Source organism: Cebus imitator, unplaced genomic scaffold (assembly GCF_001604975.1).
Source record: "Cebus imitator isolate Cc_AM_T3 unplaced genomic scaffold, Cebus_imitator-1.0 Scaffold467, whole genome shotgun sequence".
NCBI lineage: Eukaryota > Metazoa > Chordata > Mammalia > Primates > Cebidae > Cebus > Cebus imitator.
In genome coordinates, this window is record NW_016107782.1 from 169,042 (window position 1) to 188,385 (window position 19,344).

The following is a 19,344-nucleotide window of genomic DNA, read 5'->3' on the forward strand; positions in this document are numbered from 1 at the left end:
CATGCCTCTTTTGGGAAAGAGGGAATTGCCCAGCTGTGCAAATTTAAAGAAGGATCTGGCATATTAACTATTTTTGTAAAAAGATTTTTAGCTAGCTTCCTAGTTCAGTCTTGCCCTCATTCCAACTTTCAATGGTATTCTGTACTCTCAAACCCACAGCCATGAGGGGAACAAATTGGTTGTTTCTTGATTTCAGTCTTCTGCTGGCTTAAAAGTCAGCTTACTTGGGTATAATTATACACTCACTGCCTTTACATTTGCTTTCTATGTTCCAAAAAGTTTCTTGCCGTCTTATTTGCTCCCATTCCTTTTGTTCGCTGTTTGTTGTTCTTGTAAATGTGTATATTTATCTTCTCTAATCAGAAGCTTACTACATTTCTTTAAAGTTAGATCAATATTATCATTGGAAGGAATTTTAGGGCATCCATAGTTTGTTTACGTACTTGCTAAGTGCATTATAAATTACGAATGGCCCTTTTACGGTATTCTATTAAGATATAAAATTAATAATTTTTTTTATTTTTTAAACCTTTACTCACATGTAGGTTTGATAATTAATAAAATTTCTGACAGTCTACTTTTGCTAACAATTTAGTATATAATTGAGACAAGCTGTTTGGTGGCATTTGAAGGATAATTTCTTCTACCTTTTTTTTTTTTTAAGTGGGAAAAGCAAGGATGAACAATTTGCAGTTACCTCAGCATGAAGCCTTTAATGATGAAGGTATTTCAGTATTCACATAACATAAAAGTTTGAGTTCTAGTCAGTGATAGCTTATAATAGTATAATGGCTTTACATTTGATTAGCACTTTATTATATAGTTTATGAAGTACTTCCACAGTTTTTTCATTAGATCCTTGAAGCCCTGTGAGGGAGGTGAAATTACTCCCATTTACAAATGAATAAGCTGGGAGTAAAGTGGTTTAAAAAAAAAAATTGTTTCTAGGGCAAACATGTAATAAGAGATTGTGCCTACATCACAGCTGATTCTCTTTTTCCACCTTGTCTAGCTGGGGGCTAAGGAATTTGACCTAGCGTTATATCCATCTTTTAAAAAATGCCTATATATTTTTGTCAATTTTTAGTGCTCAAAAAAATATATGATTAGAGAAAATTGACATTTTTCTTTTCTTTTTTTTTTTTTTTAGTTTTTATTCTGATATTTATTTGCTTATAAATAGTGGCAGGAGGAACTTGAATTCAATATGAATAATTGAATCACTATTTTAATTCATCCTAAGAAGTATACAATTACTGAATTTATAAATTTTGAATTGGAAGTAAATTTAAATTTCATACTCTCTATCATACATTAAAGACTTTCTCTCCTTTAGCAGGTTTAGGACTTTTTGTTATAATTCATTGAGCTAGAAATCAGGTCGTATGTTTTGAAATGCAAATGTCTGGCAACTTTGAATCCAGTCCTGTTTTCTTTCTAATGGAGGAATAATAGGTTCTATAAATAACCTTATAATAGACTAGCTTACCCAGAATGAGAAATTTCAGTACTAGTGAAAGTTAGCATGTTAAAGTCAAACATTATTTCTACATTTAGTGAGATTAGAAATGTAATGTAAATAGCATGTTATGGTATAGCATTTTGTTTTGAAAAAATTTAGAAAACCTTTTTGCTCAGAATAGCTGTGCTTTTTAAAGTAGGATAAGACAGTATTATGATGAATTATTTTCAACTAATACTGAAATCATAGGCCATGTGCTCAGTTAATGACATTAGGGGATTTCAGGAAGGAAAAAAATTTAATGTTAAATTTTTAACATTAAAAGGTTTGATTTCTATGTGTAATAAACCTGGAAGACTACTGTGAGCTATCATGAGAATGTTAGTATCTTACATTTCAATAGGTTACATTTTTCTTGATGACTTGACATTGATACACAGTTTGATACTTTTAATTTTATGTTATATAAAACATAATATTTAGTATATATTTTTTGCTCTGAATATAATCTCGGGATCCTTTCATTGCAGATGAGGACAGATTGTCTGAGATTTCTGCTCGCTCTGCAGCTTCTAGTCTCCGGGCGTTGCAAACTCTGGCTCGAGCTAAGAAACGGAAGGAGAATTTCTGGGGTAAAACATAAACCTAGTTGAGTTGCCTTTAAGGAACCACTGGCATAATTTTTCTTTATTGCTTATTGTGTTAAAACTTTTTGAGTGTTTGAATCTTTTCTTAACATTTCCTACTTTGAAATATTTACTTTCCAATAGAACAGTTTACTTGGAGATTTTTAACATAGGCTTATAAAAATTTAATTTTTAAAGAATTCCTTTTACATCTATCTGTCCCAGAGTACAAACCAGATTATTGAGTTTTTCGCATGTTGTAACTTTTATAATAGGTGTCATGGATAGAATTTCACCTATCCAGAGAATATTTCTAAAAAGATAAACACAGTGAAGTAGAAGTTAAGATCCCAGTGTGAAGTATATTTTCACCTATGGTTGGATATATATTTATATATGTATCTTTATAATTGATGATGTCATAAAATGAATTTGTTGTTTCTTTAACCTTTGCTGTAGTGTTTCTTTTTATTTTAGTTCCTTCTATATGTGTTTGCAGTGTTAATGGTACTTTGAAAATACCAACTGTGTATATTTTTCTTATTTATGTAACAAAGTTTGCTGAAAGATGTGTATATTTTTGACCTTTGAGTGTATTCTATTTGTATAAGGACTTTGGCTTACATTCGAATAATGTCTAGATTTTGAAAAATTACTTGTATAATAGAGAATTAAAATTTTGTAGACATTTTGAAATAAAAATTGATCAAGTGTGTTTGGCTTCTCCAGAAAGTTATTACATGGAACAAATAATTCTTTTAGAAGAATTTTACTCGTAACAGGTTAATGAAAAGTTATACTTGTTTTGCAGCTATCAGAATGAAATGGAGCCAAGTCTGTGACACTTTTGCACAAATGTAGGACAGATAATTTCCAAGGCAGACTCATTTACAAAAATTTAAAACTTTTTTTTAACCGTATTTCTTCACTCACAGGACATGTTCTGTTGTCTTACTGCTTATCATGCAAATCATATAAATTTAAGTTTCTAAAAAATGTGGATGTTACAACTATTTTGTATAAAATCTTTACAGTAACACATAGAAAGTTCTAAAGCTAAAATACACAGAATATTCATGCTTGTTGGTTGGAAAACAAGTGAACAATCTGTTCTAAACTGATAATTTGGTCAAAAGTACATTTGCAAATCATTGGTTCACAGTAAGTTTGTTAAAGATCTTACATTATCATGAGGTAGTAAAGAAGTGTAGGCATACAAATACTTGCCTAAATTCCACTGACCTTTATTAAACTGGTTTGTTCATTAAAAGTTGCTACAGCATTAAATATGAAAGTAAAAGTTTGAAATTGGAGTATAACTGGACTTTAGAACACAAATTGGCTTCTATACATACCTGCACTGAGGCATATTAATTGCAAAATAGGTTTGAACTTTTCTCTCTAGACATATAGATATATCATTATTCTCTTCCTCAAAGGTTGGTTAGGACAGAGTTTTCAATGGGTTGACCGCTGATGTATGGTAAAGAAAGGAATTATAGCTAGCTTGCAGGGAATTTTGCATAACTCACAGTCTATTTTATCTAAGCTATAGATGTAAAATCTAGGTACACCCATTGGAGTGAATCACACCACATAACTTGATCTATCAGGTATTACATGGATTAGGATATGGTTCTTATGGGGACAAGGTCATGACCCCAGTCTCTATGCAACAATTTAGCTCTGCATTTATTATTGACCGCTTCTCTTAAAAACTTTATTCAGGCCGGGCGCGGTGGCTCACGCCTGTAATCCCAGCACTTTGGGAGGCCGAGGCGGGTGGATCACGAGGTCAAGAGATCAAGACCATCCTGTTCAACATGGTGAAACCCCGTCTCTACTAAAAATACAAAAATTCAGCTGGGCATGGTGGCGTGTGCCTGTAATCCGAGCTACTCAGGAGGCTGAGGCAGGAGAATTGCCTGAACCCAGGAGGTGGAGGTTGCAGTGAGCCGAGATCGCGCCATTGCACTTCAGCCTGGGTAACAAGAGCGAAACTCTGTCTCAAAAAAAAAAAAAAAAAAACTTTATTCAGTGGCCTGGGGGAGAGAATAGTGTTGAGGGTCCCATACTGTTTTATCGCTCATACTAAGGGCAACTCAGATGACATGCATTTGAGTTGGTGAGTAAGTAGTCTTAGTTACATGATAACTGCTCCTTGAGATTTGCTAGTATTCAGGAGCTGGGGTTGCAAATTCAATTATTTATTTATTTTATTAAAACATACTTCTCTGTACAATAAACTGCAATTGTTAAAAAAATTACTGCTCAATGAATTTGAACAGATGTACATATCTGTGAAACTAACACCACAATCATGATACATTATGTTCCATCACCCTAAAAGTTTCTTCATGTTCTTTCGCAGTTAGTCTGTCCTTCCACCCCGGTCCCCAAGGCAACCAGTAATCTGCTTTCTGTCGGTATAAATTAGTTTACAGGAATTTTATATAAATGGAGCCATCCTTTATGCCTGCTTTTACTCAGCATAATACTTTTAGGAGTCATCCATGTTTTGGTGCACATGTTCCCTTTTAATTTATTCACTTGCTGGTGGACTTTGGCATTGTTTTCAGTTTGGGTTTATTATGAAAAAAACTACTATCAGTATTTGTGTGCAAGTCTTTGTATAGATATACGCTTTCATTTCTCTGCAGAATATCCTGGTAATTCCATTTTTATTCACCTTGAATATAACTTCTGCTTTGAATATTCAGTATATACCCAAATAAATCTTATAAACTGGTGGCTTGGTCTTTTTGTCTAAATTAAATCTCACAAGCCACACGGGAAGCCAACTGCAGAATTGCAAGGAGAGGTTTTTCTAAAATGCATACACCTACCTGCTCTTACCCCTGCCCCCTTCCCCATCTTCACCCCAGCTATTGAGATTCTCAGTGTATCTGTTTTTGATAGCCCTTAAAAAAATACACCAAAACACATACATGGGAGGTTTTGCATATTAATTTCTGGTCTAATCCCCATGGAATTCTGAACTCCCAGGTTAACCCTTGAAAGATGGTTTTGAGGATTAAGGATAAATAACATGATAAATATGCTTGGTACGTAGGAGGAAATGTTACCATGAGATTTAAGCATAAATATCCTCATTTTACAGATGGGAAGGCAGATAAAATAACTGGCCCAAGATCTCAAAGCTGGTGAATTAAATCTAGGTCTCCTTACTCGAAATCCACCCACGTTAACTCCTTTGAAGTGTGTATGCTAAAATTGCAAGTCCCACTGTTATTCAATTCTCTCTCTCGTTGATTCATTTGGGAGTTAATTTTCCACTTTGCCTTCTTGGAAGATAAATGTCTACCTTTTCTAGTCGGGAAAAAGAGTATGTGAGCATTGAATTATTGTACAAATGGATTCCACCAGAATGAAAGCAAATTAATATTCAAAACGAGCTTGTCCTTATGCAGAACAGTGTTGATTGGCTACTTAGGGAGCTCAAGGATGGATTATATATTTTTGTTATAATTGTGCGTGCACATATCAGACATCCACAAAATATCCTGACTTCTAGAAGTTTACCAAAGGAACAAATAATATAAAATGGTAGATGATCCTAGAATTATTTCTATTTGGTTTTGGAATATGTTTTTGGTACTTTTATATCTGATGGTGGTAGTCATGTTATTGTGCTCAGAGCCCAATCTGTCAAACCACCATCACTCAGTTTCCCAAGGTGGGATTCTGCCGACAGACTACTCCAGGCCAAACAACAGTCTGTGTCATTGGACTAGCTCGAGTTGTGCACCAATGGGTCTGGCCACATGGGGTCTCTGAGAAGCCAACTTGCCCCATGAGCTTAACTCATGGACTAAAAGACTGCTGGTCTCTTCAGCTCCATGCTGATGCACTTTCTTGCTAATGTTGACCCCGCAATCTAACCATACATGTCTTTCTCCCATGGCAAGTGGAGGCACAGAAAGACCCAGCCCTTTGCTCTCAGGCTTAGAGCCAAGCTTTTTGAGAGCTTGTTTGGAGGTTCTAGCAGGGGAGCACAGCTACTCGTATACCCTTGACCGAAGACCGGTCCTCCTCTATCGGGGATGGTCGTCCTCTTCGACCGAGCGTGCAGCTTTGGGAGGGACGCACATGGAGCGGTGAGGGAGGAAGGGGACACCCGCCTAGCCGGCCAGATCAGCCGAATCAACCCTGGCGATCAATGGGGTGACAGATGTCACAGCCAGATCGCCCTCACATCCGAGCCAAGCTTCTTTAAATCCTGTGTCATGTTTCATTCCCACCCTGATGCTCTCACACAGGAGGCAGCCCCCCATGCTGCTACCCCTGCCATGTGGCAGGTAAGAGCAAAGGAGCAGTCATCTTAAAGATGGCATCTATTTCTCTTCTAGGAAGTGCTCTACCCAGTAGTCTCCATCCGTGGTTTCATTCTGCCCTAGATCCATATAAAGCGTATGTGGAAATTGAGAAATGAGGACTTGGGGGACACTGAGCCACCTTTGAAAATCAGCACGAGACCAACAGGTAGGGTAACGTTTGGGGAATTTACACCAATTCAAACCACATAATGGACAATTCAGATAATGCTGGGAAATTGTTCAGTTTCTCCCCTATTCAGTCTACATGCCAGTAATATGTTGGAGCTGACTCATGGGCCAATCATTAGATATTCAAGAATGTTGTTAGCAAGTTGTTAAAGTTACCAGTAGTTTGAAATTGGCCATAGTAGGAGTATTTACACCACCGAAATCAGCAGATGCCATAAATCAGGTCTTCTCCCATTTACTGGGAGGCGGTTTATAAGCCCATCACTGTAGCTACACTACCTCAGTCTCTCTTATTCTTTCCATATTATTTGCCTGACAGAGAAAATAATTACTTCAGAAAGCCAGCTCAAGATAAGCTGCTATAATATTTATTATACCACTTAACGCATTCCTTGGCTTATAAAAATGGTTTGGTTTAGTTTCTTTTCTTGGCTGAAGTCCACCTAGAAAATAAAAACAAACCACAAATATGAATAGACTTACAGAGGGAGACTATGCAGAGATGGCCTAGAAATCTATATATATAATTTTTCAGATGATTCTGATACTCAAGTAATTTGGGAACAACTGGCTTTGGGGTTATGGTAGCCTGTGTTCTAATCCTAACTCCACCTTGAGCAAGCCAATTGAACTTCTTTGAGCTTGTATTCCTCATCTTGCAGATGAAGATAACTCACCAATTTGTTTTAAGATTAAATGGCATAAGGTCTGTAAAGTTTTTGTATATACTTTTTAAATGTTATTCACTTCAAAATGTTTAGTTTTATTATGTTGGCAAATTTTCACTGGAACAAGAAAGCCTTGTTTTAGAGAGGCTAAGGTTAAATCCAACAAGCAGGTGACAGGGTACCCTGAAATCGTGGCTTCTCATCACAGACCTATCAGTTGTGACCTACATTCAGCTTACCCAGAGGCAGTTTCACGTAGGAGTGCTGAAATGATTTGTCTATTTCCGTTATGTGGTAAAGCGAAACAGACTGACTACAGTGTTGTGACTCAGCGACTCTAGAAGGTGGAACTAATTACCTGATATATGCAAACTATATTAGCGTAACCATGAATTGGAGATGTTATCAGGTTTGAGTCAGGAAATGCAGCGATAAAGTACCCACGATAATTACTGATGAAAGGAAAGATAGTCAAGGTTGGTCCCTGAATGAATGTGTGCCCAATATCAAAGATTTCCTATGTTTGCTGCAAGTTTTTGTTTTAATAAGATAAATAAAACTCGGTTTTGTAATTGTAAGAAGAAAATATAAACTAACTTAAATGCCACACATTATGAAAAGATGTAGGTGCTTTACACTCATAACTTCAATTATAGTCAGAGTTAGGGCATCACAGAAAAATTTTGCCTACAGTGAGTACCTTAGTATTCAGTGTTCCTGTCAAAAGATTATTCATGTCAAAACAGTTAAGGTTCTGGGGAAAACAAAAGAAAATTAAAAATAGGTTGCATGACAACACTAAATTTTGATTCCATAAGGAACAAGTAATATTATAAAGTTTAACTTGCAATTTTGCAAAGATGAAACACCTGAAGTGCTTTATTAATTTGGAAACATATACCTGGCACTAACAAATACCTTAGCATGATCATTTAAATCAATTACTGGCTGGGCCTGGTGGCTCATGCTTGTAATCCCAGCCCTTTGGGAGGCTGAGACAGGCAGATCATGAGGTCAGAAGTTCGAGATCGGCCTGGCCAATGTGGTGAAACCCCCGTCCTTACTAAAAATATAAAAATTAGCTGGGTGTGGTGGCGGGCACCTGTAATTCCAGCTCGGGAGGCTGACGCAGGACAATTGTTTGAACCCTGGAGGCCAAGGTTGCAGTGAGCCAAGATCGAGTCATTGTACTCCAGCCTGGGCTAGACTCCGTCTCAAAAACAAAACAAAACAAAAACCAAATCAATTTCCATGAATCATTGCTGCCAAGACTTTAAAAACTATGGATCAATACACTAAGAACATGTCAGTTGCTTTTAACAATCAGAATCAAAATGTCAGAACCAAAAAAAATGTTATTCAGATTTATTTTAATAATTCGAAGAAATATAAAAATACAGAATAATGGAGACATATATCAACGTGTACAGTTCTTCAGTCACTACTTAATAATAAAAATAAAACTCAGAAACAGTATTTTTTATTAGAGAAGCTTCTCGAAAAATGATGACCCTCCTTATTATGCAGATTTAGTGATTATTTTCATTCTCTAATTAAAACTGCCTGCAAAAATTCCAGATATTTTCTGCTATGTACAACACATTAATCTTGGTTTCTAAGCAGAAATCTGTTTAATCTTAAAAAGTCACAGTCACAAATTACAAAATAATTTACTCGATAGCTAGCTTTTTTTTTATTTGTTAATTTCATATAAGGCGAAGGATGAGTTTCCATTGATACTTCAGGGAATTTTAGATTTTCTATGACAAGTAATTTCCATTTCCTCTTCTCTCTGAATGACAGCATAGCCAGCGAGTCTTACTTTTTCTCATGCCAGGTTCCTTTCAGTAAACTCTATTTCCTAGTTGCTATTTAAAAAAAAAGTCTATCTAAGCTAGATGAAAATATATGAGTTACGTGGCTTGTGTGTGTGCACGAGTATATGTTCGCATGTGTTAATGACAATACCAACTCACTCCCATTGTGTCATTTACCCATGTTCCTTTTTGTGCACTGAAAGATAAAGACATTACAAATCCTGTACATTTTTCCTTCTGCCAAACCAATCTGCTTTAAAGAATATTTGCTTTGTCTTTGCCCTTCTGGTTTTCCATGAGAAGCATGGAGCACATTCCCTTTTGTGTCTAAGGCACCGGTTACCGCAGGACTTCAGAATTCACCTTTTCCTTGGCTTTTTCAGGTCATCTTGAATCTAGACATGGCAATGACACCAACTCAGGTGTGTTTAGAATACATTCACTGACCTTATTTTTCTGAGTGAATGATTCAGTCTCCACCAGCCTCCTTACAATAGATTTTCTTTAATAAACTTAACAAGACCACCAAGGAGCTGGAAAAGAGAATCAGCCACAAATGTTAATTTTTTTTTTTTTTTTGACAGTGTCTCACTCTATCACAGGCTAGAGTGCAGTGGTGCTATCTCAGCTCACTGCAACCTCTGCCTCCCTAGTTCAAGTGATTCTCCTGCCTCACAGCCTCCTGAGTAGCTGAGATTACAGATGTGTGCCACCACTCCTGGCTAATTTTTTTTTTTTTTTTTTTTTTTTCAGAAGAGACAGGATTTCATCGTGTTGGCCAGACTGGTCTCTAACCCTTGACCTCAGGTAATCTACCCATTTCAGCCTCCCAAAGTGATGGGATTACAGGTGTGTGAGCCATCATACCTGGCCCACAAATGTTAATTTTAAATGAGGCTTATACTCTTGGGTCAGACAACAGCATGTTCTGCAACTTGTTAGCCCTGTGATGCTGGGCAAGTTACTAAAGTCAGAGCTCTAATTGCTGAGTAAATAGGAATAATAATTATATGTTTTCTGAAATGGTTGTTGTGAGAATAAATCATCTCATGCATTGAAGTACATAACACTGGCATGTAGTTAGCGCTCAATAATTGCTAACTATTATTGCTATTTTCTCTTATTTCCTACACATAGCTCTACTTTATGGGTGGTGAGAGATTCGGAAGGGATAAAAATTATTTTAACTTGGTATTTAAAAAAAATGTAACTAGCAAGTGAAACATGAGTAGTTAGAGCAGTGGCCTAAGGGCTAGGAGGGTCAACAGGCACTACGGCACATTTGCATCTTTTGGTCTGAGCCCTGCGCCCGCTCTTGAGGCATTCACTGAAGCACACACTGGGTCTTCACCTCCTGAGGAATGGGCAAGGGCTGGCAAGAAGTGGTCTAATCCTTGGCAGACAGTGCTGGCAGGGGCTTTGGGAGATTGGAGAGTGAGTGGATTGTCAGTAATATAGTCAGGTATTGTTTTGATATAGTGAATATAGATTCTTCTCACCTCTTTCTCCCAAATCTGATATTTTAAATTAAACTCTTTTTTTTTTTTGAGATGGAATTTTGCTTTGGTTTGCCCAGGCTAGAGTGCAATGGCTCGATCTTGGCTCACTGCAACTTCCGCCTCCTGGGTTCAAGCGATTCTCTGGCCTCAGCCTCCCGAGTAGTTGGGATTACAGGTGCCTGCCACCACACCCAACTAATCTTTTGTATTTTTAGTAGAGACAGGGTTTCACCATGTTGGCAAGGCTGGTCTTGAAGTCCTGACCTCAAGTGATCCACTCACCTTAGCCTTCCAAAGTACTGGGATTATAGGTGTGAGCCACCACTCTCAGCTCCATTAAAGTATTTTTATCTTTCAGTTCAGCATTAGTCAAGAAGCCATGATTGTCTAATGGCTTATTACATAAGCCAGTACAACCAGAGGGTTGTCACTGCATGACTAGAGAAGTAGAGCCTGGCTTTTGTTTTTGAAAGATAAAAATTGGATGACAATGTGGGCAGGTAAAGCCAATGTTTCTAGCCCCCAGCTAGACTGGGAATGAAAATAGGAAAGAGAAGGGGTAAATGCTGGCGCGTTCCTAAGGAGGAGCTGTTCCCATAGACTCTCCTAAATGGAGCCCAGAGTTGACTGAGTGAGGACTGTAGACATTTTGGTTAGTTTGGGACAACGGTGTGCTGGGGACAGCCTCACCCTCAGGAGTCACTGAGGCATTTCTTCCCAACTCTGCATTTGGTGCTTTCATGTTGCTTACTTGGCCATGGTGGGAATATTTACACTGTAGAAATTGGCAACCGCTACGAATCAAAAGTTTTCTCTTTGGAGAGCTGATTGTTAAGCATTTGCCCCCTCACACCACTGGTTTGGGATCTCTGTCTTACTTCCCTAGTGCAGTCCAGAAAGATGGCAAACTTTTGGAAATCTGCCTCCTCCTTGCCCTATATCTGGCAAAAAGTAGAAATGGCTGTGCGGCCTGTGACCTATCTTGGCAGAAAGGTTGTACGACAGCATCCAGAATTTCCCACGGTCACAGAGGGTTATGGGATACCACTCCAATTTGTTCTGTACTTTTGAGAGAGGCTCAAAAGTGACTGAAATGGAGCCATGCCTGCGGGCATGGACAGTCAAAGATCATTCAGGAAGACGCACATCTCAGTGGATAAGAGAGTGAACAGGTGGGGCTCGGCGCTGTAGCTCAAGCCTGTAATTCCAGCACTTTGAGAGGTCAGTGTGGGTGGATCGCTTGAGCCTAGGAGTTTGCAACCAGCTGGGGCAACGTGGTGAAACCCTGTCTTTACAAAAAATAAAAAAATTAGCTGTGCATGGTAGCACACGCCTGTAGTCCCAGCTACTCAGGAGGTTGAGGTGAAAGGCTTGCTTGAGCCCAGAGGCAGAGGCCGCAGTGAGCCGAAATTGTGCCATTGCTCTTCAGCTTGGGTGACACAGTGAGACCCTGTCTTAAAAAAAAAAAGGAAAAAAAAAAAAAAAAGAAAAGAAAGAAAGAGTGGACAGGTGATGACACAGGATTAGTAGAGAAGTCAGAATGATTCTTAATTACAAGTGCCTGAAGTTGGCCCCATTCTACCACCCACCTGAATGGGACTTTGAAGAGAAGTTAGGTATTATTACAGTGAAAAATAAATAAAATTGTGTTTCTGGTACACCTGAGCTTGTAGCCTGCATTTTGTAGGCACCACTTTAGCGCTTCAGAAAGTTGTAATACCATCTGAGGTGTCTCTGCAAGAACCAGTTGAGAACCACTTCTAAAAGCCCCTAATTGCACAAGTTCTAAACATTTGATAAGTGAAAGCAACAAAGTGTTCATCAGCGTGTGATTTCTTTTCAGGAAAGCATCTCTATGGGAGGTGCAGTGGTTAAACACACAGGCTGTGCGCTTTGACCGGGTTCAGATCTCTGCTTTGACAGGTACTATGTCATCTTAGGAAAGCTACTGGGCTTTTCCAAGCCTGTGTTGAGTTTCTCACATGAGAATTAAACAAGCAGGTCCACACAGGATTCTGACATAGCCACCTGTAAACAGCAAACACTCACTACACATTAGCTATTACCAGAAGGGAAGTAACAGAAATCAGTAATAGGCAGATGAGGAACACCTCCAGCTTCCTCTCAAATCAGTGACCAACTGAGAGCTAGATGCCAAATTTCAACTGAAAACAAGATTCTGACTCCAGATGCATGAGGAGTCTACCTTATTTAATTCAGTTTTCTGAATGATCTTGAGAATACCATCTTTCTTCTGCCAATAAGAAAATTGAGGCTAAGTTGAAATCCAGACTCAGGTCTTTTGCCTTCAAAGCCACGTTACGTTGGTCTCTACTGCTGTGGAGAGGTGGATGAGGGGACCTCCGGCTTCCTCTCAGATCAGTAGCCAGCTGATAGTTAGATGCCAAAGTTCAACTGACAGCAAGAGATTCTGACTCTAGATCTATGAAGAAGCTCATACCATTTTTTTTGACATATGAGGTATAAGTGAAACATGAAAAGGTTTTCATTAGAGAAGAATAAAGAATACCAAGTTTATTCTAAATAGGCAAAGACAGCTGTTCAACTATGTCAGTATAAGAATGGTGTCACAGTGGACCTACGTACTTATTTTTATTTATAATAAGAAGTACCTTAGTCTAAATTGCATATTATTTTGTTTTTACTAAGCAATTAGATCTTGGTAAAAATAATTGCACTAGATAGTTAATGAAGCTGTATTTTGGGCATGCCTGGGAGAGCTCAGCTGGCTGTTCTACGGAGCCTGAGGTTGGGGCACCACCATGTACCTGGTGGCAACTATGTAAATGTCAAAAGTGATGACCTAAGGCTGGGTGCAGTGGCTCACGCCTGTAATTCCAGCACTTTGGGAGACCAAGGTGGAAGGATTGCTTGAGCCCAGGAGTTCAAGATCAGCCTGGGCAACAGTGGGAGACCTCATCTCTACAAATAAAGAAAAAATTACCTGTGTATGGTGGCATATACTTGTAGTTCCAACTACTGTACTAGGGAGGCTGAGGTGGGAGGATCACCTGAGCCCAGGAGGTCAAAGCTACAGTGAGCTGTGATGGTGCACCACTGCACTCTAGCCTGGGCAACACAGTGAGATCCAGACTCAAAAAAAAAAAAAGGAAAAAAAGTGGTGATCTAGATGAAAATACCAGTCCAAGGGGCTGGTCCTTAAAAGTACAACCTTATGACATCACATATGTAATTAGATTGTACTAAGAAAAGTTGCATTTGCTTCTTTGAGACAGCAGGTTTAAATTAAATGAAGATTAAGTTCAATTATTAGATTGAGCCATAAGAAATTGCTATTTTTGGCCGGGTCTGGTGGCTCATGCCTGTAATCTCAGCACTTTGGGAGGCCAAGGTGGGTGGATCACTTGAGGCCAGGAGTTTGAGACCAGCCTGGCCAACATGATGAAAACCCGTTTCTACTAAAAATAAAAAATTAGCTGACATGATGGTGCACGCTTGTAATCCCAGCTACTCAGGAGGCTGAGGCACAAGAATCATTTGAAACCGGGAGGTGGAGATTGCAGTGAGCCCAGATCAAGCCACTGTACTCCAGCCTGGATGACAGAGTGAGACTCTGTCTCAAAAAAAAGAAAGAAATTGCTAGTTTTTTACAGGTAAAAAGTGGTAAAATATCAGCAATTGAGGTGGCTCAAGCTATTGAATAAATTAAAACTTCAATTCCAGGTTAATTTGTCTTCATCCCTAAAGAAGGGCTGGGTAATAATTGTAGTAATAGGAGGCGGAGTCTTTGTTATCGGAGGTCTTATACTCTCTGAGCTCTTATGAAGATCTCACTTCTAGTCTGTTTATATACATTAACTCAGTCCCACAATAATCACAGGAAGTAAAAACAATCATTATTTCTACTTGACAGATTTATCAGGTTACATGTGGCAGCTTTATTAAATAATACCTATAGTTTTGGGTGCTGGCAATGTATTGAGTGTTGTACTAAATGCCCTTCACAAATGATCTCTTTACCTCTGAGATGCACAAGTGACCTCATTACCTCTCATTACTAATATTTTCCTTATTCTTCAGAGTTGGATCCTGGGGTGAGGGGTTCAGAAATTCTCTGAGGTTCACAAAACTGGTAGGGGGCAGAGGAGAAATTTAAAAAGAGATTGGTCTACTTCTGGGCCTCATTGTGTAACTATGAAGCGACTCTATTTCAGTCTATGCTTTTTCCATCTGACTTTTCCAAGTCATAGCAGCCTCCCCTATCTTCTTTGATAATTTATCGAGTTTCAATAAGTACTTGATAAATATCCTTACAGGCACACTGATTTCATATGGGCTGATTTTTGAGAATGTAACATTACCAAAGTGCTTGTGAGACTAGGCCAATCAAATGTATTGATTCCAATACAGGTGTTACTAAATTTGATTTCTCCTTGTAAAATTGTGAAGTGGCAATAGAAACACCACTAGAGTTAAGTATGCTCAATTTCCCTAAATTGAATTCTCAGATAAGCATTAGCCTCTTAGAGCTTATGATGGCTGAGAAAATAACAGATAAACACCCCTGCAATGATGTGGCAGTGAAATGATTTCTCTGGTAGTGGCTCATTTCTTAGTCACCAAGTAAAGTATTTACGGAATCTTCCCTCAGGTACAGATATTACTATTATCACGAACAATGAGATGAGAAAATTGAGGAACCAAGGTGATTACAAAACAGCTAAAGCCAAACTGGCTATCTGGCACCTACATGGAAAAGATTTTCTGAATGATTTAACTGGTTGTAAAGGATGTGCTGAGTTAAATCAAAGATGTCCAACCTTAGTTTAGATTTTCCTTCACACATCATTAAATTTCTGTGAGTGGCCTGTTTCCTGCTGTGCGGGGTCTCCCTCCAGGTTTGTATATGAAGAGTAGGTTCTCTTGGGAGACTAGCCTCACTCACATGCACCCCTTCACTCACATGGCTCCAACAGGAGCTGTGAAAATGGGGCATTACTCTTTAACTTAAAATATAAGTTGAAATAAAAAATAAAATGAGGGGGATAGTAGTGCAAGTATCTGATATTCCTCCTTCAACATGCAACAGGATGCCAAGGCAAAAAGATTGCTTGAGCCCAGGAGTTTGAGACCAGCCTGGGCAACGTGATGAGGCCCCATCTCCAACAACAAACAATAACAAAACCTTACAATGGTGTCCAGCCTTGATGAGGCACGAAATAGGCCCCCTTTAGTGCAGGCCAAATCACATTAATGGCTTCTATTTACTAAGCACTTACTATATGTCAGACATTGTACTAAATGACTGAATGTCGATAATCTTATGTAATTTTGCCTATTATTGCCTGTATTTTACAGATGAGGAAACTGAGGTTTACAGAAGCTGAGTAACTTCACCAAGTTCACATCCTTCATAAATGATATACTTGGTGCTGGAAGCTATGCCTAACTGACCTTGGAGACCTCGGTCTTGAGCACCACGGTATATTGCTTCTCATAGAAAATACAGCTCATACGCAGCCAGACTGAATCTGCAAGCTGCAGTCCCTTGACTGTAGAGTCCTGCTTTGTTCAGCACTCTTGCACAGTACATTCCAGATTCCCTGTCTTGGGTGAGGGATTACAACGGCTGTTTATCTCCAACCACACGCAATGCTCTCATGTCCTGCCTTCCCTTCAAATATGAAGTCTGCCTGTGATCCCATTCCTGTGTCTAAGCAGGTAGAACTCCCATTCCTCTGCTATTCTGCAAGTAGAGGCTCCTGTCCACCTGTCATGTAATAAACCTTCTTTCGGTGGGAAAAAGAGTAACTCAGTAAATATCCCTGGGAAAGCATAGTTCTGCAAGGCTTAGGCACATTTTTACCAGAGGATGTGATTGACATGTTACAACAAAAAGAGGAGGCAAAAGCATGGGGTGTTTTTCAGTTTTTATATCTTATTCTATGCCAACATTATAGTTCCTTAATATTTTACTTCATTCATTCAATAAATAATATATACATATACAGTTCAAACTCAAATCAATATAAAGCAATTATATATAAAAACGTATTTTATTTCTATCCCATCCTCATTTACCCTGATTCTTTCTCTAAATTAATAAGCATTTTTCTTAGTTATTCATCTCATGCTTTTAAAATGCAAATATAAATACATTTTTATTCTCCTTTTTTACACAAAATCTGTACTCTGCCCTCACCTTTTTTACTCTAAGTATTTTAGCAATACATAGAGAGCATTCAGTTTTCACTCTTGACATCTGCATAGTATTCCTTGTGTGCCTGTCCCACGGCGTATCTAACCAGCCTCCATGAATGAGCATTTAGGTAGTTTGCAGTCTTGTAATTACAAGCAACATTGCAATGAATTTGCTTATGCCGTGGTATCTGTAGGATAAAATCCCAGAATTGAGATTGCTAGGTTGGAGTAAAGACACTTTGGATAGTTATTGCCAAATTGTCCTTCACAGGACTCTCCTACTAGCATTAGATAAGGGAGTCTCCTCCACTGCCCTGTCAATAGAGTATGTTGTCATGCTGGATTTTTGCCAATCTGAGAGGCAAGATATAGTTTCCTAGTGCAGTTCTGACTTAATAATTTTTTTAAATGACTGAGGTTGAGAATATTTTCAAATATGTAAGGGTATAGTTCCTTTCTGTGAAAAATATGTGCAGAGGAGTCTGTGTTGCCTGAGATGAGTTACAAATATTTTTGCAGGCTTGCCACTTTTCTTTTGACTTTGCCTTGGTGTGTTACTGTTATTACTACTCTTACTGCCTTCAGAGGGCTTTTGTTTGTTTATGCAATTGAGCGTCATTACTCTCTCATGATCTCTGGATTTTCAGCAATAGTTAGAAAAGCCTTCCCTACGCTGATGTTGCAAAGGGATTTGCCTGTGTTTTATCATATTTTGACAGTTTCTTTTCCCTCATGTTTAAATCTTTGAGTTATCTGGAGTTTATTCTGATGAGTATTATGTTAGATATGGATCCAGCTTTGTCCTTTTGCACCTGACTACCCAATCACTCCATCACTGTTTTATTTAAAAATAATCTTGACTGATTTGAGATGCTCCCTTTATGACATACCAAATCCCCAGAAGCACGTGCTTATATATCTGACTTTGCATCTTTTTCACTGGTCTATTTGTGAATCCATTTAGCAGTACCACTCTGCTTTAATTATTAAGGCTTTATAGCCTCGATAATATTTCCAGCCTTGTGGTATTTCTTTTAGGGAGGAGAGAAAAATCCTTTAGTGCTTTTGATGAGAAAGAGAGTAGCCCCTGTCTATTATTTTGAGTACAAAAGTTTCACATTTTTACACATCAATACATCGTAGGACTGGGTATCCTTATATGCTTGGTGCTGGATGATACAGGATGCTCCTTTTGGCCTCCTAATTTGCCAGGAGGCATGAGGAGTGTGTGAGTTTGGGGATGAGAGGGGCGGAGACCTCCTGTTTTACATGGAAGCTTGAAATGATTTCAGGGAAGGAACCTCATTGGAGGAGCACTGAGAGACCAACACTGGGAATATCTAATTGCTACCAAATGGCATCTAAGTTGAAAGCGTTATGCTCAATGCCTGGCTTGGAGTTCTAAACTTTTTGCTCACTGACTTTAAAAAAGATACTATGAATTTAGAGCTCTGAACTTGGCTAACTAAGCCCCTAAAGCATCTTTTATCCCCCTAAACTATGTTCCCCAAAAACATAACCACTCTGTGGGAAGCTCTCTGGATTGTCTTCAAGCAGGACATATGTACACTTAATGATTTGCACTTCAAACAGTGCTATAGAACAATGTTTAATTAAGAGAAGAATGTGTACGAAGCATAAAAGAAATGTGTGACTTTCCCCAAGGTGTATGCAAATTGAGGTTGCGTTTTCATTCAACTCCTGTGATAATAACTTATTATGAGCCTGCTGCTGGCTTAACCACTTCCATAAATTCTCAAGCAGCCCTGATGGAGTTGGCTCTGACAGTTTAATACCTTGCAAACTGCACACAGGAGCGTGGCAGAGCTGGGCAGAGCTGTGTGTGCGTGCTTGGGTGACTGTGAGCTGGGCAAGGAGTGGGGAGTAGGAGTGGGCAGGAAACCCTCTATTCTTGATACTACAAATCTCTGAGTCATTTTCTTTCTCAGCAGGAGCCTTTGTTATTAATCCCTCACTTCTCTGTGGTTTGTTTTTAGCACACCTCAGCCTCTCACAGTGGGAATGTCTCTCTCTTTCTTCCCATCACCTTCTCTTTCTCCTACTTTACAGTAGCAATTGTATCTTCTTCTATTATCCTTCTAGATTGCTCTGATGTTTAAAGGAAGTTTCAATGGCTGTTCCGGGGTGTGGCAGGCGACTTCACAAAACTTGTTCTACATGTTGACTAAAGATCCGCTAATTTCCTGCTTAGACAACACTGTATCATCCAGTTCTAACAGTAATGGAATTTTTTCTATAAACACTTCAGTTGTTTTTAAAATTTATTTTTCTCAACAGAAGTAATATATACATTAAAAAAATTTAAACACTGAAGAAATATGTAGTCTTAAAAGTGAAGGTGCCTTGTAATTCTACCTGCAGAGAAAAATACTTTTAGTCTAGTGATCCTCGATTTTTTTTTTTTTTTTTTTTGAGATGGAGTTTTGCTCTTGTGGCCCAGGCTGGAGTGCAGTGGCATGATCTTGGCTCACTACAACCTCCGCCTCCCAGGTTCAAGTGATTCTCCTGCCTCAGCCTCCCGAGTAGCTGGGATAACAGGCAT

At 38.6% G+C, this 19,344-nt stretch overlaps 1 protein-coding gene across 11 annotated transcripts in view; it reads left to right on the forward strand.

Annotated features, from left to right (window-relative positions):
* The window catches only part of MDM1 (Mdm1 nuclear protein), a 44,111-nt gene extending 41,310 nt beyond the window's left edge, over nt 1–2,801 (forward strand). For all 11 annotated transcript variants that reach the window (XM_037732714.1, XM_037732719.1, XM_037732716.1 and 8 more), the window contains 2 exons: nt 665–724; nt 1,993–2,801. In XM_037732714.1, the coding sequence (XP_037588642.1) occupies nt 665–724; nt 1,993–2,105 (173 nt within the window). In that variant the 3' untranslated portion in view covers nt 2,106–2,801. The remainder of the gene's footprint in view (nt 1–664; nt 725–1,992) is intronic.
* The last annotated feature ends 16,543 nt before the right edge of the window (nt 2,802–19,344 follow it).